Source organism: Camelina sativa, chromosome 17 (genome assembly GCF_000633955.1).
Source record: "Camelina sativa cultivar DH55 chromosome 17, Cs, whole genome shotgun sequence".
Lineage (NCBI taxonomy): Eukaryota > Viridiplantae > Streptophyta > Magnoliopsida > Brassicales > Brassicaceae > Camelina > Camelina sativa.
In genome coordinates this window covers 8,281,362-8,304,204 of record NC_025701.1, presented here as the reverse complement: position 1 = coordinate 8,304,204, position 22,843 = coordinate 8,281,362, and the positions used below count along the sequence as shown (strand labels likewise).

The 22,843-nt window shown below is 36.4% G+C and overlaps 3 protein-coding genes across 3 annotated transcripts; 2 read left to right on the top strand and 1 right to left on the bottom strand.

Annotated features, from left to right (window-relative positions):
• Nucleotides 239-8,519, top strand: LOC104756131 (probable threonine--tRNA ligase, cytoplasmic). Its single transcript, XM_010478659.1, is given in 10 exon segments — nt 239-369; nt 470-624; nt 627-748; nt 888-960; nt 2,211-2,287; nt 3,231-3,248; nt 7,444-7,476; nt 7,558-7,644; nt 7,744-8,298; nt 8,412-8,519. Coding segments are annotated over 10 exon segments (1,359 nt in total).
• On the top strand, nt 12,888-17,660 carry LOC104759277 (threonine--tRNA ligase, mitochondrial 1-like). The gene is made up of 20 exons (XM_019239521.1): nt 12,888-13,133; nt 13,270-13,564; nt 13,800-13,835; nt 13,947-14,021; nt 14,120-14,251; nt 14,346-14,374; nt 14,654-14,714; nt 14,804-14,847; nt 14,940-15,036; nt 15,132-15,218; nt 15,355-15,439; nt 15,613-15,707; nt 15,984-16,016; nt 16,104-16,190; nt 16,286-16,378; nt 16,470-16,562; nt 16,671-16,898; nt 16,973-17,044; nt 17,367-17,438; nt 17,529-17,660. Exons 1-20 carry the CDS (start codon nt 13,012-13,014, stop codon nt 17,610-17,612), a joined length of 1,920 nt encoding a protein of 639 aa, XP_019095066.1. The 5' UTR covers nt 12,888-13,011; the 3' UTR covers nt 17,613-17,660.
• Nucleotides 19,445-21,181, bottom strand: LOC104756130 (transcriptional activator Myb-like). Its single transcript, XM_010478657.2, has 3 exons — nt 20,796-21,181; nt 20,260-20,685; nt 19,445-19,803 (listed from the first exon to the last, which is right to left on the bottom strand). Exons 1-3 carry the CDS (start codon nt 20,911-20,913, stop codon nt 19,598-19,600), a joined length of 750 nt encoding a protein of 249 aa, XP_010476959.1. The 5' UTR covers nt 20,914-21,181; the 3' UTR covers nt 19,445-19,597.

Here is a 22,843-nt window from a genome sequence, read left to right as displayed (position 1 = left end):
ATCTAAGAACACAAAAAAAAGTTCTCCCATTAAGGATGCCCTAATAGAGAAGGAAATTACTCCTAATAACAAAAAGGAAACGGGAGGTTACAATAAAGCTTGACCCCCAAGTTTATTATATTTGTCTTATTGTGTGTTGTAGCTCTGTACAACACCTCTGCTCTCTCAGCCTCTCAACGTCATCTTCTTCGATTTCTTCTTCTACTTTCTTACAGTAATTCTCTGCTCCTCTCTATCAATGGCGAATAGCCTTCCTCCCAAGGATGAGGCTTATCTCTCATCAGTCATCTCCAAGCGTATCAGGCTCTTTCAGCAAATCCAAGCCGATCACCTCGAGAAGCTTCAATCTCTCCCACACGATCCGATCAAGTAAATACGTTTCTTTCAGAATACACTAGGGTGCAGCAAGTATATTGGTTTTGCAATTTCTTGATTCCTGGTTTTAATTTGTGTGACTGCAAATAAATAGGATTACTCTTCTCCCAAACGGTATAGTGAAAGAAGGAAAGAGATGGGAGACCACTCCAATGGACATTGCAGGGCAGATTTCTAGGGTTTTGGCAAAATCTGCCCTCGTTTCTTCGGTTAATCGTGTCCTGTGGGACATGAATAGACCCCTGGAAGGTGATTTGACAGCGACCAAGGCCGTGATACTTTCTGGCATTCTAGTGCTCACATTCTCGGCCAGTCTCTCGAGCAGGAGTATGGGTGCAAGCTTTGCCTCGGTCCCTGCGAAACCAGACATGAGGTAAGACCAAGTCATTGTTTGTTATGTTTTTTTTTTCCTCTGTTTCTTTTGCTCGGAATCCATATTGTTTGGTTATTGTTATTTCATCTGTAATGTGAGGCTATCTCTGATGTTAGTAGCGGCTTGTTATAAATTGCAGGGTTTCTATTACGATGCTTTCTACTATGGCAATCTGGGCTTAAACGACAGTTACTTTCCAAACATCGAAGCAGGTGTTGCAAAAGCTGTTCGGGAAGGACAACCATTTGAAAGGATTGAAGTGACCAAGGATCAGGCGCTTGAGATGTTCTCTGATAATAACTTTAAGGTGGGTTTTTAAGACAAATGATATATACAAAAATCATTCAGCTTTTGAATTGGACTCATCATGCTTCTACTGTTAATTATTTTATAGGTTGAAATCATCAACTCTGACTTGGCTCATGAAGACAACATTACAGTCTACAGATGTGGCCCCTTGGTTGATTTGTGTCCTGGACCACATATACCAAATACTTCCTTTGTGAAAGCTTTCAAGTGTTTGAACGTAAGCATGATCCAACTCTATCCATCTCTAGAAACTACAACGTTACATATTTTCTAGTTTGTTTTCTTATGCTTACCCAACTTTACCATTTTTTTCTATTTATCTCAGGCGTCATCCGCTTACTGGAGAGGTAACAAAGACCGCGAAAGCTTGCAGAGAGTTTATGGGATATCTTATCCGGATAATAAGCAACTCAAGGTACGTACTACTAGCTTTACTTGTTGAAAAATATTTTAAAGATCTCTTCCTCATGATTTCTCTTTATCTTTGCAGGAATATCTTAAGTTTATAGAAGAAGCAAAGAAACATGACCACAGACTATTGGGGGAACAGCAGAAACTTTTCTCTTGTCACCCATTCAGTCCTGGGAGTTGGTTCTTTCTCCAACATGGCCACAGAGTATATAAGAAGTTGACGGCATTCATTGAGAAAGAATATTGGAAAAGGGGTTACGAAGAGGTCATTACACCAAATTTATTCAACATGGAGCTCTGGGACACTTCCGGACATGCTGCAAAATACAAGAAAAATATGTTTACCTTGAAGGTAAGAGTGCATGCAAAGCTCAAAATCTTCTTGATGACTCTATTACTTTAGTAACTAGCTTCCAAGATGCCATTTGTAGCTCTATTACTTGAGTAATTAGCTTCGAAGATGCCATTTGATGCAAATGATGATTTGTTTCTTTTTGTTTTCCCTTGCGCAGATTGACGAACAAGAATTTGGGATCAAACCTATGAACTGCCCTGGTCACTGCGTGTTGTTCGAACTAAAACCTTGGACATACAAAGGTTGGGGATCTGTTCCTTTAGTGCAGTGTGATTGATCTCATTAAAAATAGATCTATGGAGATTAAATGGGTTTTTTTTGCCTTTATAAATCTTACTCATTTATCTTTGCTGACACCATATTTTTGTTTTACCGTATGGAATGTAGAATTACCCATTAGAATGGCCGAGTTTGGAGTGTTACATCGAAATGAGGAAAGTGGAGCACTTAGTGGAATGACTCGTGTTACAGTTATTGCCAAAAAAATTGACTGGTTTATAATATAAAGAAAACATAAAAAAATGATATCATGGTGTAGTTAAACTGTTTTAGGATCAAACATTAGTGGGCCTATTTGTATTTGCCATATATCACCACTTCTAATAGTTTATTTGTCAGTTCCTTTTATACCCGTTTGCGTGTTACATGTAAGAATGATAAGAAGGATGATTCTTATTGATATATGAACATGAGTATTTATACAAGAAGAGTATAGCCTAGGGTATTCGTTTAAGAATAAATACAAGAGATTCTACTTTACATAAGTCAGTGATTGATATCCAATCATCACTAATGTGATTGATATAGTCATCAATATGATTGATTCTCTACACGCCCCCTCAAGATGGAGGGGCATCGCGTAACTCCAATCTTGTTGAGGAAAAGAATAAATGAAGCCCTTGATAGTGGTTTCGTTAAAACGTCAGCCAGCTGATCTTTAGTAGTGACGTGAACAACCCGAAGTGCACCAGACTGAACCTGTTGGCGAACAAAGTGATAGTCCACAGCAATGTGTTTCATTCGCGAATGAAACACAGGGTTTGCACAGAGATATGTTGCGCCAATGTTGTCGCAGTAGATCGTTGGCGTAGAAGGTAACCGTATCCCAAGCTCCTGAAGTAACGAACAAATCCACCGAACCTCAGCGGACGTATTGGCAACAGACCGATACTCGGCTTCCGTGGAGGAACGTGTCACTCCTTTTTGCTTCTTCGAAGTCCATGACACGGGTGTTTGACCAAGGTACGTGATGTAACCATTTGTGGAGACGTAGTCCACCGAGTCACCGGCCCAGTCTGCATCCGAATATGCGTGTAACGAGAAGGAGTTGTTGCGTTTAAGAAAGATACCGTGTGTGGTGGTTCCCTTGAGATAACGAAGTAAGCGTTTTGCAGCTTGCCAATGAAGATCCGTAGGAGAATGCATGTATTGGGAGAGACGATTGACGACGAAGGAAATGTCAGGTCGAGTGAATGCGAGATATTGAAAACTACCAATGACCTTGCGGTATTCTGTCGGATCGTGAAGTGGTGTACCAGACGTGATGGTGAGCTTCGGTGAAGTGGCCATCGGTGTTAGAACTGGTTTTGCGTCAAGCATATTAGTGCGGGCCAGAAGATCAAGAATATAACGACGTTGGTTGAGATGCAGACCCGAAGGGACCCGGACAGCTTCAACACCGAGGAAGTAATGTAATTCTTCATGGTCTTTGACGGAGAATCTAGTTGCTAACCCGTTCAGTGTTGTAGTAATAAGCTTAGGATCATTGCCGGTAACCAAAATATCATCAACGTAGACAAGCATGTAGACCACCGAGGAACCATGACGCAAAATAAAAAGAGAGGTATCAGCAATCGAATTAACAAAACCAACCGTAAGCAGGTAATTGCGAAGCTCCATATACCACGCCCTTGGTGCTTGTTTGAGACCATAGATCGCCTTCCGAAGTTTACATACATAATGTGGTTTGTCAGCATCTTCAAAACCAGGTGGTTGAGACATATATACCTCCTCATGAAGAGTTCCCTGAAGAAACGCATTGTTGACATCTAGTTGACGAATAGGCCATCCACATTCAACCGCAACATCAAGAACAATGCGTATGGTGGTAGTCTTGATAACAGGGTTGAATGTCTCTTCATAGTCAAGACCTTGTTGTTGATTATATCCTTTCGCAACAAGCCGAGCTTTATAGCGGCTGACCGTTCCATCGGGTTTATATTTTTTGGTGAAAACCCAACGACAACCAACGATAGAGACATTAGGAGGCAGTGGTGGGACGAGATCCCAAGTGTGTTCCCGGAGTTGAGCGTTGATTTCCTGAGTGACAGCACCCCGCCAGCGGTCATCAGCAAGAGCTTGTTTTGCGGTTCGTGGTTCAAAGTCGGGTGAGGATGAGATCGTGGAAGTGAGAACATATTTCTTGTTAGGTTTGGCTATCCCACGCTTTGCTCGAGTTGTCATTGGATGAAGATTATCCGGTAATGGAAGAGGAAGTGGTAGTGGCGGCTGCGAGTTGGCGGAGGAAGTGGAATCAGATGAAGCAACAGCGGAACCAGTGGAGGATGAGGCGGTTTGGTTATTTTCAGGGGTGAGTGTTTGGGTCGTCTTTGAGGAGGAGGAATTGTTTTGCGGGATTAAAGGATCATTGTGGGGAGAATCGATTTGGTCAAGTATTGGTGATGGATCACGGACCGGAGAATTTGTGGGAAGTGGATTTAAGTGAGGTGAGTTTTGCTGGGCCGTGGGTCTCGGCCCATTTTCAGTAGGAGCAGTGGGCTCAGATGGAAAATTAGAAGAAGTGGAGGAAGAGTTGGAGGAGCGAGAGCGTACCTGAGGGGAAGTCGACGGCAAGGAGTTTGGCGGAGAGGACGAGTCCTGGTGAAGATCCAAGCCCGAGGGAACTGTCGGTGCAGGAGTCGGCAAAACCAAGGAGTGAATGGGAGTTATATGAGGCATGTTCGACGGTTCGTGCGACGGTGGAGATGAAGAAGCCGATGGTACAGACTCCGCAAAGGGGAAGCAATCCTCAACAAATGTCACATGACGTGAAACATATATTCTGCCGGAAGAAAGATGTAGACAATGATACGCACTCTGCATCGTCGAGTAACCAAGAAAAACGCAAGGGAGAGATCGACTTGCAAGTTTGTGACTGGCATAAGGACGAAGCCAAGGATAGCAGCGACACCCGAAGACCCGTAGTTTCTCGTAATTAGGACTGGCACCAAACAGTTTGAAATAAGGAGAACTCATTTTCAGAACCGGGGTAGGTTGACGGTTAATAAGATAAACCGCAGTGGCAAAAGCATAGGTCCAATAGGTAAGCGAGACAGCGGCGGCAGACATGAGAGTAAGACCCGTCTCGACAATGTGACGATGCTTCCGCTCAGATATTCCATTATGTTCCGGAGTATGCGGAGGAGTGGTCAAGTGTGAGATGCCATGGCCAGCAAGAAATTCCCTTAAGGCAAGGAACTCACCTCCATTGTCTGAATAAAGTGTCCCAATACGGCTTTGAAATTTATTTTCGACTAAGGATGTGAAAGCAATGAATGTGGGTTTCACATGAGATTTGAGTTTGAGAGGATAAAGCCATGTATATCTGGTGAAGTGATTAACAATAACAAGGTAGTATTTAAAATTGTCACTTGAGAGAATGGGGGAACTCCACACATCAGTGAAGAGATATTCGAGAGGTCTAGTGGAAATAATAGTTGAATTGGAAAAAGGAAGTTTATGTGTTTTATTGAGCAAGCATTCATGACAGCTTGTAGACTTAGAAGAACAAGAAGAAACAGAAAGTGAAAATTGGGAAATAACGTTATTCAAAACTGAAACAGAAGGGTGTCCCAAACGAGAGTGCCATGAGGAGAGCGGTGCCTTAGAAGACGAGATCGCAGACATTGCAACAGCAGCTTGAGAAGCACTCATTGGCCACTCATATAACTCATTCCTGGTTTTGCCTTGGAGCAACAGGACCCCCGTGCTGAGATCCTTCACCTGGAAGAAAGCAGGGAAAAATGTAACCGAAACTTGATTAGCATTACACAATCGATAGACTGAAATCAAGTTTTTGCTTATGTTGGGAACACATAACACTTTATGAATTTCTAAAGCACGACGTGTAGAAGGAAGGAAAGTGGAACCCGTGTGAGTAATAGGAATACCGGTACCGTCCGCAATCACCACATCATCACCACCGTGGTAAGGTTGGTGTTGAGCCAAGTTCTGGAGATCCGAAGTGATATGGTGAGTTGCACCACTGTCAAGAATCCAGTTGTTGGCATTGTACGGAGCCCCCATCGCAAGATTCGCGCGTGGTTGCCATGGTGTGAATGGACTGGAAGACATTTGCGGGACAGCGGCCTGGAACTGGGGGCAACGGCGAGCACTATGAGCCTGTGTACCACATATCTGACAACGACCAAGGTATGGACGAGAGCCACGAGGATTGTGATTCGATGCCGTGAGGGAAGCCGAACATGGAGACTGAGAGGAGGATGTCCAGTTGTTGTTGTTGTTACGGGAGCGCGATTGATTGCGGTGACCAGTGGGGGATTGACGCTGAACGGCATTCGCCGTGACAGGAAGATGCGAGAGGGAGCCAGAGATCGCAGCAAGGAGCTTCGACTCATGGTTAATGAGCCGCTCATGGAGGTAGGAGATAGCAAGGAGCTGTATAATTATTGTATTTCAATGGAGGTAGAATGATAAGAAGGATGATTCTTATCGACCACCGGTTTGTACTCCTCTGGAAGACCATCGAGGATCAGCTCTACTTGATCCTCAAGTTCTTCAGGCTTGCCAAGAATAGCCAGCTGATCAAAGCGAGTTACAAAGCCTTGAAGGTAAACTTCAATGGTTTTGTCACCTTTTGTCCAGTTACGGATCTGTGTCTTCAACTGGCAGATGTGACCTCGACTAGGATTAGCATATGTCGAAGCCAAGGTGGTCCAGATCTCGTGAGCAGTAGTGGCGTGAGCAACTACAGTTTGTTGGACAAGAGATGGCTCCAAGGAGAGCACTGAAAATCAATTGATCCTGTCGCAGCCAGATCTGGTAGGCAGGATTGTCGGAGACGGTATCATCAACGGTGAGCATGGCAGCAGGGGCAACGGTAGTGCCATCAAGATGACCAGAGAGGCCATACCCATCAAGAAGGGCCCGAACTTGAAGACTCCACATCAGATAGTTTGTGGGAGTAAGCTTTGATACATTACTCATGTTGATGTTATGAAAAGTATGAGAACTCGTGACAATGGTGTCGGAGACAGTAGCCGCAGAGAGGTTAGGAGAAGAACTCATGATGAGTTAGTGAGAAGAGAAAAAAAAAAATTTTTTTTTTTTTTTTTTTTGTGTATGGATCTAAGCTCGTGATACCATGTAAGAATGATAAGAAGGATGATTCTTATTGATATATGAACATGAGTATTTATACAAGAAGAGTATAGCCTAGGGTATTCGTTTAAGAATAAATACAAGAGATTCTACTTTACATAAGTCAGTGATTGATATCCAATCATCACTAATGTGATTGATATAGTCATCAAGATGATTGATTCTCTACATTACATACTTGTTACTTTATATAACATCGGGTATAATTCTTTAATTTCAGGATGATGCACACATATTCTGTAGAGCGGATCAGGTTTGTGATACATTTGTTTCTTATTGGAGCTCATTTATCCTCCCAGCTTCTTGTTTAAAAATATTATTGTCTTGTTTTCAGGTTGAGGAAGAAGTGAAAGGTGTGTTGGATTTCGTTGACTATGTTTACAAAATATTTGGGTTTACCTATGAGCTAAAGCTTTCAACGGTAGGACGACATTTGCAGTTTTTTTTTTTCAGACTTTTTGTGATATATGATCATGTATCTCATTTGTTTGCATGCTATTTTCAATTTCAGAGGCCAGAGAAGAAAGAGAATTACATTGGAACATTGGAAGAATGGGATATGGCTGAAAAGGATCTTAAAAAAGCGCTAGATGATTTTGGAAAGCCATGGGTGATAAACAAAGGAGACGGTGCATTTTATGGCCCAAAGATAGACATAACAGTGTCTGATGCAATGAAAAGGAAATTCCAGTGTGCTACTTTACAGCTTGATTTTCAACTTCCGGAACGCTTCAAACTGAAATACAAAACGAAAGTAAAGCAGGACAAACCTGTGAGACCTGTGATGATACATAGAGCGGTGTTGGGATCTGTTGAGCGTATGTTCGCCATATTGTTGGAGCATTACAAAGGAAAATGGCCCTTCTGGCTTAGCCCGCGCCAGGCCATAGTTTGCTCTTTGTCAGAGAATTATAGTTCCTATGCAAAAGAGGTACAAAAACAGATTCATGACGCTGGGTACTATGTGGATATTGACGAAAGTGACAGAAGCATTTCTAAGAAGGTGGCAGAGGCTCGGGCTGCACCATACAACTACATACTGGTCGTAGGTCAAAAAGAGGCTACAACCGGACAGGTTAGAGAGGGTCACACCTTTGTCTCGTGGTTCCGATGTCTCTTTGACCACCGAGCTTCTCTCATACATTGTTTGATCTTTTTGTTTTGTTTGGGTATATGAAACATTTTCAGGTGACTGTTCGGCTCAGAGAAGACCCTGCAGGCCGTAAAGACTTACCAGAGATGAGCATCGACAGTTTACTGGATGAATTCAAGTACAAGACAGTCAACTATCTCTAATCTCTGAGATCCCGTCCGTGTTTAGGGTTTAAACATTAATTTTTCTGTTGATATGAATGTATTTATTTTGTATTGGTCCTTTTTTTTGAACCAAAGATATATTTTGGAAATAAAATAAGGTGATAAACTATAGTTTGACCTTTTAACAAGATAAAATATAGACTTTTGGGGACAAAGTTTAAGTCTTTCGTAAGTAATTTTGCTTGTTAATTTAGTGGGTGTCTTTATTAATCTTATTCAAATTTGAGTAATTCAACATCTTTATACAAATGACCAACGTTTCGTATAATTATCTTCCATAATAAAAATATATTATAGTATGTTCGTTTCGTCATCTTTGCACCCTCGCTGTTCTAAATCTGCATTTCGGATTTTGACAAAAATTGTTTGCGTTTTGTTTTGTCGGATTATTAATTTGCAGATTGAACTTCACGTCTCTAGGCAAAACCAATGGCAAGTAATAATGGTTTTCTCCCTACATTGCCAAAAATCTCAGCAACTTAATTACCCGATCGATATTCAAGATGTTAAGTCGAAAAGGTTCTTATGTAAAAGAAGATTCTTATATTATATCTTAGATGTTGCAAATCTTGAATAGTCAATACTTTGATCTCATGTAAAACTCGTTTGAATAAGATTTAATATAACTACACAGATAACTTAACGCATACCAACATTCGGAGTATATTCTACTATTATCATTTAGTCCACCTTGTAGGTTTTGGCGGGGTACTGGTCGTGGCATATGATGGAAATTTGTTTCGACATGTTTAGAGGGAGAGAAAAATTAAACTTTGTAGTATTGTTTTTTATTTTTTATTTTATCGTGTGTCCTGATTGTTTTCCTAACAGACGTTCCTTGATTTATAGCCAAACAACCTTAAGCTAGCAAAGAGCAAGACTCTCGACGCGGGTGTTGTGTTTTAGCGATATTGAAACCATGATTTTGGAGAATTTTATGGTATTTTGGAAATTTGGAATTTTGATAGATTTTAGGAAAGTTGATATGGTTTAGGGCAAAATTCTTTCAAATCTCACCTAAAACCATGAGATTTGGATTTCTGTATTTTTAACTAAATAAATCCTCTCAAATCCTGCAAAAACTTATTAAAATTCAAATCCACCAACTGTTTTGAATAACAGTGGATTTTAAAGTAGATTATTAAATTATCAGTTCAATAACAATGGATTTCAGGAGACTTTTTTAAATTCATGATTGAATAATATAAAATTTATAAATTTTATACAAATCACTTGAAATGTCAAGCTGAATACACCCCTAAAAATATTGCACGTAGTAGTTTGATGTTCGGTTCTCTTTTTTTGTGTTTCTTTTTGTCTTTTACACTTTCTAAAACAAAAATACGCGGTGTTTACTGTTTAAATACGTAGTCAATTAATGACAGTTTTAATTTTGTTGAGTGTATTCTCTACAAAAAAAATATTTGTTGAGTGTCAAAAGGAAGAAAGAATAGTAAATAATGTACATGCCTTTTTGGGGAAAGTTTAGGTAGTAAGTCAATTAATCCAAAACGAAAGAGATATTTTATTGCATTAGCTTAGCTTTATTTCAAATTTAATTGAGTTTGAAAGAATTGAAGTTTTCAGTGTTATTTGTTTTATATGTATACTCTATGAATTCTTTTAAATTCATGTGTTATTGGATTGAATATTTTTAATCATGTTATTAAATTATTTTGAATTCTTATGTTATTCAGTTTGGTTATTATATAATTCTATCGAAAGTTAGTGTTATTCAATTTAGAAGAATCCATTTTAAAAGAAGGAAAAAAAGGTTTCGACTGAGTTTATTGTTAGCTGTTGATTATTCTACAGCTTTTTGTTGTTATTTTCCTGTTCAACATAATGATGTTTATTTATTTCCATTATTCAAATTTGAAGAATACAACTCCAAAAGAATCACCAAAGTAATAACGAGCTGTTGTTATTTTTATTAAACTTTAAAAATAAAAATAAAAACGGAATGAACGATTAATATAGGATTTCTTCCAGATACTTAAATTATGTTGCGTACAGCTCTTGTTTTTATTTTTGTTTATCAACAACTTCAAAATAAAAATAAAAATCATAATTTGGTAACGCTGAGTAATTTACAACATCAAACAAAAAAAACAAATAATAATAAATGATTTCGGTATGCTGAGTAATGAGTATATATATATATACTCATTATATATATATATATATATATATATATATAAAGCTTATTTGTCGCGATTATATATATATATATAAAGTTTAGTTTTCAAATTTAGTAATTTATATAATCCCCACATGTGTCAAGTATATTTAATAATATTTTGATATGTGTGAAAAGAAATTTTATTTAATAATTATAGGAAAAATTAAAAATTTAAAAAATAAAAAGATAATAATTAATATTTTTTAAAAGTATATAAAACCAAAAGTAATCTATTATATAGAAAAATATGTGCAATTAATAAGAAAAATATGTAAAATTAATAAGGAAAATATTTACAATTTAACAGCAATTATTATTTATTATAATCATATAGTAAAAGAAATTTATACAAAAAAGTGATTAAAGTATAAAAGGTTTAATGTGTTAAAATTAGTGATTAACATAATATAAGAAAAATAAGATAATCAAAATAAGAAATTAATGTAATTTTCTTAAGTTTTTTCAGTTGGTAAATGATTTAATAGCGTATTCAATATTATGTTTTTATATAAACATTGGTTTTCAAAGTTAATAATTTATGTGATCGCGACGCGTTCAACAGTGCGGACCTGATAGTCCCCAAGGCCGTTTTACTATCCACTCTTAAAGCCAGTAGCTTGTGACGGCCACTTATTGGGTCGAATCCCAATATGCGGTGCTCTTCCGAGTAAAAACGTGTGTACAGTCCGCCTTGACGCGTAGCCTTGGTTTTGACGTGTTCACACATTCAATTAGAGTTAATGGGTTTCTAGTTTTCTACTAAAGTTTTGACTGGTTCTCCCGCTACCTCTCGCAAATGCTGTATTTGCGGGTGGTAGTGGTTACTAGCGATTGGAACCAATCACACAAACCGCTTCTAATCGCTCCTAATCACTCCCAACTGCATCAAACCACTGAATTCCAAAGCTGACGATTGCGGTTGGATTTTTTTTTTTTTGTAAAAAAACTTAAAAGAAATAATAATAATGAAATTTTTTTTGTTATATCTTCTATCTAACCATTTTACTCATTAATGATGGGAGAAAATGAAGTACGGATATGATTGCAGAGATGATAAAATTTACAATTAGAAGAAAATAATATTCCAATTATAAATAACCCGAAAAACTTGATGTAAATCTAATGGCACATCGCACATAAGTTCAAAAAAATCTAAATAAATATAATATTTTATCAGAAATTTAAGAAAATAAGATTATTTGTGAAAAATATTAAAAAAAATCACCAGTGACTCTTCTCAACTCTCACTTGACAATTCTTATCCATGCAACTACTGAACCACGATCTAAGAGAAAAGAGAAAAGATCTACGATCTAAAGCATATGTTTTACGCCAGAAAACCAGCGCAGGCCGGAGAAAAAAAAAGTGGAGATTTCTTATTAAAGAGGCGCTTTGGGAGAGTCGCTCGTGAGAGAGAATCGTATCCTACTTTTACGGGTTATTTAATATAATAATTAATTATTTTGTTTTTTAATAGAAAAAATTAAAATATTGGTCAATGCTGGTCAATGTCGGTCTTTGCCGAAATCATTCGGTCAGTGTACCGGATTATATATCTATAGTGTTGACCACATAATTTCATATAAGTCATGTATATGGCTATGCAATACATATATTTCGTGTAGTTGAAAACATAATATTATACTTAACATGTGTGACTAAGCATTCTCGCCATCACTTTTCCTATTAGATTTAGGATACATGATCTCATAAACTATATAATATTGTATACTATACGGTATGACTATGTACATACTACATATATGATATATCTTAGATATAAAAACTGATGTTTAATTATCTTTACTGAAACACCACCTTTTGCCTTATGTAGATTTGATTTTGATTACAAATAAGAGTTTTAATCCTTCAAATTTTTATATATAAATAATTTTATGCTTACCTTGGATAATATTATTGGGAGTTATGGTTAGATATGGTTTGAAAAAAAATCATCTAAAAATGTTGGAAAACAAATCAATAAAACAAGAGAATGCAACAAAAATTAAAAGTGTCAAATTTAACAAAAGAAACTCACGCGGAAAAGAATAAAAGGAAAGAAATCCAAATTGCAAATAAACGAATATATATATATATAGAAGAAACCCACTAAAATACGAAAATGAATTTTATGTAAAAACAACAAAAAAGAAATAGAGGAAAAGTTGTGAGGGTTTGGCCCGCTTGGGATCATCTACTTGTCCTCTGTTCTCAACGTCATCTTCTTCAATTTCTTCTACTTCCTACAGTTTCTCCCGCCCTTTCGTACTCTGCTTAACTCCTCTATCAATGGAGAATCATCTTCCTCCCAAGGATGAGACTTATCTCTCATCAGTCATCTCCAAACGTATCAGGCTCTTCGAGCAAATCCAAGCCGAGCAGCTTCAATCTCTTCCACACGATCCGATCAAGTAAGTAATCTTAGGATGTTGATTAATTGCTCATAATAAAATAGACTAGGGGTACGGTGCGCTAATATATTTTGCCAAAAGCTAGGGTTTTTGCCATTTCTTAATTCCTGGGGTTTTTGTGTGGTCAAATTAATAGGATTACTCTTCTCCCAGACGGTATCGTGAAAGAAGGTAACAGATGGGAGACCACTCCCATGGACATCGCAGGGCAGATTTCTAGGGTTTTGGCAGAATCTGCCCTCGTTTCCTCGGTTAATCGTGTCCTGTGGGACATGAATAGACCCCTTGAAGGTGATTGTTCCCTCGAGATTTTCCGATTTGACAGCGACCAAGGCCGTGATACTTTCTGGCATTCTAGTGCTCACCTTCTCGGCCAGGCTCTCAAGCAGGAGTTTGGGTGCAAGCTTTGCCTCGGTCCCTGCGAAACTAGACATGAGGTAATTAAGAGGAGTCACTGTTTTGTTTTGTTCTGTTTTTTTTTTTTTCCTCTGTTTCTTTTGCTCGGAATCCATATTGTTTGGTTATTGTTATTTCATATGTAATGTGAGGCTCTCTCTGATGTTTAGTAGTGGCTTGTTATTGCAGGGTTTCTATTACGATGCTTTGTATCTTAGAAATCAGGGCTCAAACGACAGTGGTTTTCTAAACATCGAAGCACGTGTTTTTGGCAACATCGAAGCACGTGTTGCCAAAGCTGTTCGGGTATTGCTTCTTCTATAGTCTTATATTTGATCAGTAAGATCTTCCTTGCAGTAGTATAAGATGTTGTAATATGTTTGCCAAGTAATATATATCTTCTTACATTGATGGCAGGAAAGACAACCATTTGAAAGGATTGAAGTGACCAAGGATCAGGCACTTAAGATGTTCTCTGATAATAAGTTTAAGGTGGGTTAATTTTAAGACAATTGATATATACAAAAAATCATTCAACCTTTATATATTGGACTCATACTTCTGCTGTGTGAATTAATTATCATATATAGGTTAAAATCATCAATGGCGACTTGGCTAAGAAAGAAAAATTTACAGTCTACAGATGTGGCCCTTTGGTTGATTTGTGTCCTGGACCACATATACCAAATACTTCCCTTGTGAAAGCTTTCAAGTGTTTGAAGGTGAACATTCTCCAACTCTATCTACAACATTACAAACTCTAGTCTGTTTTCTTATGCTTTCCAAGTTTAACGCATGTTCTTCTATTTATCTCAGGCGTCACCAGCTTACCGGAAAGGTCACAGATACTGGGAAAGTGTTAAGATTGAAGGTAAGAACTCTTCTCTCTTATCTCTTCTCAATCCACAATACAATCTCAAACCCTAATTGATAAGCTTGGAGTTACAGTTCTCCAATCTCATCACCTAAGAACAGAGACGCAACTCTGATCTAACAAACAACACCAATGTGATCACGCAGGATGATCCTATATTTTTCCTCTCTTTACTCTTAATTAACATGTGCCTCTCACATGTGCTCTCTTATCAGACAGCTTGGAGAGAGATAACCTTTTACCTGAAAAAAAAAAGAAAAAGCTTGGAGAGAGTGTATGGGATATCTTATCCTGATGATGAGCAACTCAAGGTACTAGCTATATATACTTGTTAAAAGAACATTTTAAAAATCTTCATAAACATATAACTTTGCATTGTTTTAATTATCTGTATCTGCAGGACTTTCTTATTTCACAGGAGCTTTTCTTTTCTCACCCATTCAGGTTCGTTCTTGTCAGTTCTAATTTATATACAATTTCGTGCTTGTTTAGTTCCTCTTTATTTATATTTGACGAAACTGATTATATACATTCAGTACTGGAAGTTTTTTCTTCCTCCCACTTGGCGCTCGCGTATATGACAAGTTGGTGAAATTCATCAAGGCAGAATATTGTAAAAGGGGTTACACTGAGGTTTCTTTCTCATTTTCACTATTTAACACACTTGACGAGTATGTGCTGGGGGGAGAGGGGTTGCTAAATTTTATAACTAACATTGGATTTGGCAGGTCATATCACCAAATGTGTACAACATGAAACTCTGGGAAACATCAGGACTTGCTGAAAACGACAAGGAAAACATGTTCACGTTCGATGTAAGAGTGCATGCAAAAGCTCAATAGTCTTCTTGACTCTGTTACTTTAGCAACTAGCTAGCTCAACTGTAAGGTCTAGGTTTTTAACATAATAACATGTGAAGTGAAATGATTTTCTCTATTCTTCCTTGCGCAGATTAACAAGCAAAAATTCGGGCTCAAACCTATGAATTGCCATGGTCACTGCTTGATGTTCCAACACAGATTTTGGTCATATAAAGGTTAGGGGCTCTGTTTCTTTTTAGTACAGTTTGATCTCATTAATTATAGTTGTGACTTTTTGGGCAGAGACACTATGGAGAATTAATGTTTTTCTTTACCAATCTTAATTACTCATATAATTGTAAAGTCTATCTTTGCTGACACCATTTTTTATGGTATGGTATATATGTAGAACTACCCATTAGACTGGCTGACTTTGGTGCGTTACATCGAAATGAGGAAAGTATAGCTCTTAGTGGGTTGACCCGTGTCCGCCGGTTCCAACAGGTACCTTTTGTTTCAAGAACTTCAAATTTTGATTACTTTATATAAGAGGCGAACTAGTACAGCTTTAAGGTTTTTGCTAGAGTAAGTTCATTACGTGTTGAAAAGAGCACCAAAATTCTTGAACAGTGGGCTTTAACGTAAAAGCAGAGCTTAGTACTAGTAGAACAGAAAAAGTTCCTGCACTCTAGCAGTAACATTAAGAGCCTACTTGTCAACTTGCTCTTTGCTCCTTTTCATGTTGCATATTTGTTTGACATTCGCATATTTCTTTTTCAGGATGATGCACACGTATTCTGTAGAGCGACGCAGGTTTGTGATATTTGTTTTCTTATCTGGCAACGTTGAAGTTCCTTATCATCTTAGTTTCTTGTTTATACGTATTCTGTATATTTTCAGGTTGAAGAAGAAGTGAAGGGTATATTGGATTTTGTTGACTATGTTTACACAATATTTGGATTTACCTATGAGCTAAAGCTTTCAACGGTAGGATATATTTGCAGATTTCTTCTACAAAATCTGATACAGTTTGCGTGATAGGATCCTTTATCTTATTGTTTTCATGTTATTTTCAATTTCAGCGGCCAAAGAAGTACATTGGAGATTTGGAAAAATGGGACAAAGCTGAAGTAGCACTTGAAAAAGCGCTGAAAGATTTTGGAAAACCGTTTCTTGTATGTAGACTATTTAGTGATCATGCTTCTTAAATACTCACTTCTACTCACAAGAGTATGCATTCGTTCTAAAGTATGATGTTCTCTGCAGATAAACAAAGGAGACGGTGAAATTTATGGTCCAAAGATAGACATAACATTGTCTGATGCAATGAAAAGGAATTTCCAGTGTGCTACTTTACAGGTTAGGCTCCCAAAGTACTCTGTTAAGTTTCTTTTCTATCTTTTTCCCGTTGCATTTCTCTTGGTATGTTATTTAGTATGTTTTGTTTCTGTTGTTGCCTGATAACAGCTTGATTTTCAACTTCCTGAATCCTTCACATTGGAATATTCATCCTCAGCTGAGGATGAAACGAAGAGCGAGCAACCTGTGCTGATACATAGAGCGGTGTTGGGCTCTGTTGAGCGTATGTTTTCCATATTGTTGGAACAGTGCAAAGGAAAATGGCCCTTCTGGCTAAGTCCTCGCCAGGCCATAGTTTGCTCTTCGTCAAAGGATGATCGTTCCTACGCAGACAAGGTTTCACATTCGTGACTGAGTACTCTTTACAAGCTTAATTACTTGCAGAGTCTAATAATCTATTCAATTTACAGGTGAGAGATCAAATTCACAAAGCTGGCTACTATGTTGATGCTGACACGACAGATCGAAACGTCAGCGAGAAGGTAACTGTTACAAGGTCCCTTAGCACAACTGATTGAGGTTTATGTTCTGGTATTTTCGATTGGTGGTTGCAAGAAACTATTGTGCCTTTTGACTGGAACCAGTGTGTCATGCAATAGGCAAACAACTTCATTGATCCATCTTGTTATTTTGTGTTTCAAATATTTGAATTTTCTGGAACATTTATTTGACTTTCTTTTAGACATAAAATAGTCTCGTTTGTTAGATATGTGTGGGTTTTGGTGAAATATTTAATTTGTAGAATATGGATATTTATTTCCCGTATACATTTTGAATGATGATTTTTGTTGTATATATATGTAGGTGAAAGAAGCCCAAGTTGCACGGTACAACTACATACTGGTCGTGGGTGAAGAAGACGCTAGAAGGGGACAGGTTAGAGTCATGTTATGTTTATGCCTATTCCAATATGTGTCTGAGCATCAAGCCTCTCTCAGACATATTTTTTTTTTTCTTCTTCTTCAGGTGACTGTTTGGCTTAGAGACGAAGTGATGAGCATTGAGGCTCTGTTGGATGAATTCAAGCTCAAGACCGCCAACTTTCTCTGAGACCCGATGGTTTTATATATTGTAAGGACATGGATTTTTTTAGTAAAACTTTTTTTGGCCTAGTTTAAAACTTTTATGGATTTTTGTTATAATTTTAGTCATCTATGATGAATATACTCAACAAGACTTCATAAAATAGTTATATATTAGACTTGAACGGAAATTAAAACAAAAGTAAACTAGTGTTATAAATAGTTTCTCATGCAATGAAAAGAAAATTCCAGTGGCCTGCACCATACAATTGCACACACGAAAAGGCTACAACCGGACAGGTTAGAGGGTCACACTTTTGTTTCATGATTCCTATGTTTCCCTAAGAGACTATGACCATCGAGCTTCTCAAAATTTGATTGATATTTATTTTATAATGGTCTTTTTCGTTGAACCAACACATATATAGTTTTATTTCAGTGTTATCTAATCAATTAGTCTTTCTCAAGTAATTTTGCTATTTGTTAATTACCTGTGCTGTGTATATATTCATTGTTTTCTTAGCTAGAACTCAAGCTTAATTATTTCAAAGCCAACGAATGAAGTAGTCTCATAATTGATTTTTTTTCAGAAACTTGCGTCTGAGTTTTCTGAAAGATGATATAAGTATCTATTCGCACTTTATTGACTCCCGTATGATCTGTAAAGTCTGTCATTATTTTCATCTTTAATCATATCTATATCTGATAAATTTCAAACATTTTGAACAATTTATCAACCAGTCACCGCTGAAAATAATTCAACGACCCGCTTCATTGATTTTCATATGAAGTGATTTAGTTAGTGAGATAATATACACATCGAATCAGAAACTTGTACATTTTTGTTCTAGTGGGTGTCTTAATCTTATCCAAATTTGATTAATTCAACATTTTTATACAGATGATCAACGTTTCGTATAATTATCTTCCATGATAAAAATATATAGTTACTTATCTTTTTGGGTTGTTCTTTCGTATTGTCTTAAACAATATCAGGGTGACATACATATCTAACTCAACGAGGAAACCCTAGAAGTCATAGTGACGTATCATGAGTCTTTCAAATTGGAATAAAATATAGTAGATGCTCAAATTATATAAATAAATTTTATTTCGAAACAAGAAGTATGGTTATAAGTCGTGTCAAGATGTGTGTTCTTCATCTCCACCTAAATAAAACGAACTATTTTATTCGTGTTTTCTTAAGACAAAGGTAGATTTGCTACTTTGGATTGTATTTCTTGGTGGCTGATAACTACTCCCAACTTAATCATATCTATACTCCAACCTCAATTTCGTCTTTCCGTTATTAACTTATTATTATTCTTCACATTTAAAGAAACTAAACTAGACTTTATTGTAAAAAGTTAAAAGGCTCGTAAAAACCACTAGTTAAAAAGTTTTTCGTTTTTTTAGACATCTACCAAAGAAGATAAAAAGGTTAATCATCGCAAGCTATACGAGTCAAAATAGTCTGCATGAAACTATACGCGTATTAAGGATCATTTGGCGATGCAAATATAGTTCAGCAATCAGCACTCGTGACATATTTTCTTTGGTTGATAAGTAAACCTCTTTAACATTTGATATCTTACATAAGACCACAACAACACAAAAATTATATCCGACTATTGCGAATTCCACAATTTTATTTTAAGATTTTGGTTTAGAATAAAACCTTCGATTACGATAATATTTAAATTAATCAGGACAGCGTATTTTGTTTTGTTTTTAAGTACATACAGATCTCGCAATTTAGACCTTAATACCATAGTCTGATTAAACATCGTTAAAATAAATCTAGAAAATTAGACTTGATAAGAGTACAACCTTGGTCTACAAGGAATTTGTTCAAAACAAAATAAAAAGATTTGGTATTCAAGGAAATGTTGGCTGTCTTAATTAATTTTCACATTTGGCTCAAACAAGAGCTCTAACAAGTAACAACAGATTAGTAATTTCTACATTTAATTAACATATGATCCACCTTATAGTACGTGTGGTACGGACTAATTAACATAAACCCTGAGAGGCAGAGTTTTCAACAGACAAAAAGTCGAAGAAGGGAACACAATTCTCGTTACGAATTGGGTTGTTTTGATCAAAATATTCTTCTTCGTCTTTTCTTGAATTGTCTATCACTTCGGGTTTCTTCAAATCCGTGTTTACTGGGAGAAAATTGTAGAACTCCATCGGCCGTTTAGTTTGGTCTATTGCTCCTGGCCAAATAATCCATGTCCAAAAGTTAGTTTTTAGAGGTTTTACAATTATATAATCGTATCTACAAGCAATTGTACATGCATATGCTGCATGTAACTATGAATATTATGATCGTTTCAAACTATTAAAAGATTCTTCACAATTTTTATCATCAAAAATAAATAGATTGTTTTACAGCAAATCATCAAAAATAAATGATCCATCATCTTTTAAAGTTGTATTCCGATCTTTTATATATATATCAAGTTGTATACGAATTGCACCAGTAGTTGCACATTTAAAAAGACGAATGTACGTACGTGTTATCTAATGGTTAATTGGTTATGAGTTTGACACTTATATATTGCCTATACGTATTCACTCAAGATATACCTATACTACACACGTTTATGTTTGTGCAACTATATTAGCTACATAAAACACACAAATACTTAAGCCATATTTTATCTAATTACCTTCTTTTATTGGAGTAGTACTATTCTGGAACCCGATCTTTCCGGTCAAGAACTCTTTGAGAACTTGAAAGTGACTAATATGAGAGAACTGATAAGGAAAATTGATAGCGGCCGTGGTTGCCAATCTTCTCTCCTTATCGAAGTCGTTATAATTACCCATCGTCCCAGTAGCAGCCGCCGTGCCATCATGGCCAAGGCCACGTGGACGCAGCTTAGACCGTTCTCGGCCACGACGAGCCATGATGACGTGCCAATGGTTTTTAACTGCGTTATCGGTTCGACCGGGAAAAAATCTAGCGATCACGGACCATCTGTTCCCATGGATCCGGTGAGACGCTAGAAGCCTTTCTTCTTCTTCCTCCGTGAAAGGGTTTCGGTTAATTCTAGGATCCAATTGATTAAACCATCTCAATCTACAACTCTTACCTGAAAAACCAAACCAACATATATATAGTATTGATATATTAAACCCTAGTTTATGCTTAATTATGACGAAATTTAAAGAAATGAATTTAATTATAAAGATAGTTTTTTACCAGATCGACCAGAAAGCTTCTGAGCTATGGCGTTCCAATTATGAGGACCAAACTGTTCGACGAGTTCTCTTAGCTTCTCATCTTCCGCAGGTCTCCAATGGCCACGACTGCACATCATTCTTCAATTCCTCTCCGTCCGATCTCTCTGTGATATATCTTATGTAAATCAAAACCTATATATAAATCTATATATGTTGATGCAAGAAAGAACCCTAGGTTTGATGTAGGTGAGGGAAGATGGGTATGTAGGAACAAGAAGAAAGCTGAAGAGCCAACAGCACCATATATATATTTAGATATTATATATAAAAGAATTGAAAGTAATGAATATTATAAGATTCGTTAGAGAGAGCGAGGGAGAGAGTTTGGAGGGAAGTTTTCACCGGCGATTGATGCCAACGTCTTCCCTAACCAAACACACTCCTTTTAAGTAATCTACCTTTTTTCTTTATTTCTCCCATCTACAATATTTATTATTTTTAAACATTATTTCTGTTTATGTGGGAATTTTATATTAATTGTTAACTTTGATGAATATTGAAAAGAGAAAAAGGAGATTACACAGGAGGGGAGAGATTGCTTGGTGGGGTGAATTTTCGTTAAACTTTCAACGTCTACTCATTTTTTTTTTTCTTTCTAACCTAAACCCTCTACTTCAGCCACCAATACTTCATCTACGTTCGTATACTCTTCTGCAAGCTACATATTATATATATGTATGCGATTTTTAAAGTCAGATATATTCATGCTTTATATCTAATCAACTTCTAGAATATGACTCAAGGTGAAAGGGACTATACAATCTATGACTCAACGAATGTACAATTAGATTGCAAACATTAAAAGTTAAAACTGTGGTTGCATTTTTTTTTTGTGTGTGCATTTATATGTTATGTTATGGTACTGAATACGTATAATTTTTATGAAAATCATATACGCAACATATATTGTTTTATTTTAAATTAAGGATGATAAAAACACTTATAAATGTGTTATTGATTTCCTATATGAAAACACCAATTTAAAAAACAATCAAAATCTTAATTAACAATCTAGGTACATTACATATGTAGAAATATTTTCCAATTTAAATCAAAAGTAAAAGTAATTAAGGAGACATCGTTTGGTCCAAAATACGGGAGAATGTATATAACGGTTGTTATTCCAGGGTTTGTGGGATCAAACTTGATGACTAAATTTCAACCGTATTGCCTTTTGGTATAACTAATCGACTATTATCAGTTATCACAAGTTATTAGATGCTTTCATAACTTCGAAAATATCAATATAATTTCTAAAGAAAATAAAAACTAGAGGGGAAGGAGAGAGTTTGGTAAAGATGTTGTGGACCTGTGATTTAATTGCAGGTCACGTATAAGTAGAACTTAAATTAATTAAAGTATCTTTGGATATGTTTTGTTAACCTTTCAGACCTAACCAAATGTTTCTTTTCCTTAAATCGGACCAACGTGGAAACCCTAAAACGACTCTGTGTCTTTATTAATTAATTGGTTAACTGAATGATATATTAATTAGTGGCTTTGTACTTCATAAAAATGAATTTGACATCTTATTTGCTCTAACATTTGGTCTCTAAGCACACATCTTATTCTCTCTTGTCTTGCCTACGACGTTTAATTAGTTAGCTTTTGAACTCTCTCACAGACTCTCAGTCCTTTAACAAATTTTATTTTAATAAAATTTGGCACTAATTACCGGCTTCTTTTTTGAACATTTTGTGTATTTTCACATTTCTAACATATCCTAAAAAAGCTTAAGAAAATATAAATAGAAACATGACGGAATAAAGTTAAAAACCTGAAAAGGTGATATATATGTTGTACTTTGATTTTCCTTGGGATTGCTTGCAAAACAGTTCATAGAATCTTATTAAAGATTGATCGGAGATATAGCTTATAATCCAATCAACTAAACAATTCAATCCTAGGTAAGCTATAAACAATCTGTTTTAGAACTCATTTGCACGTGTGTTTTACTGGTGAAGTTTAGTAGGAAAATAGGCAGAGTTAGTTGGGAAGGAGTCAAAT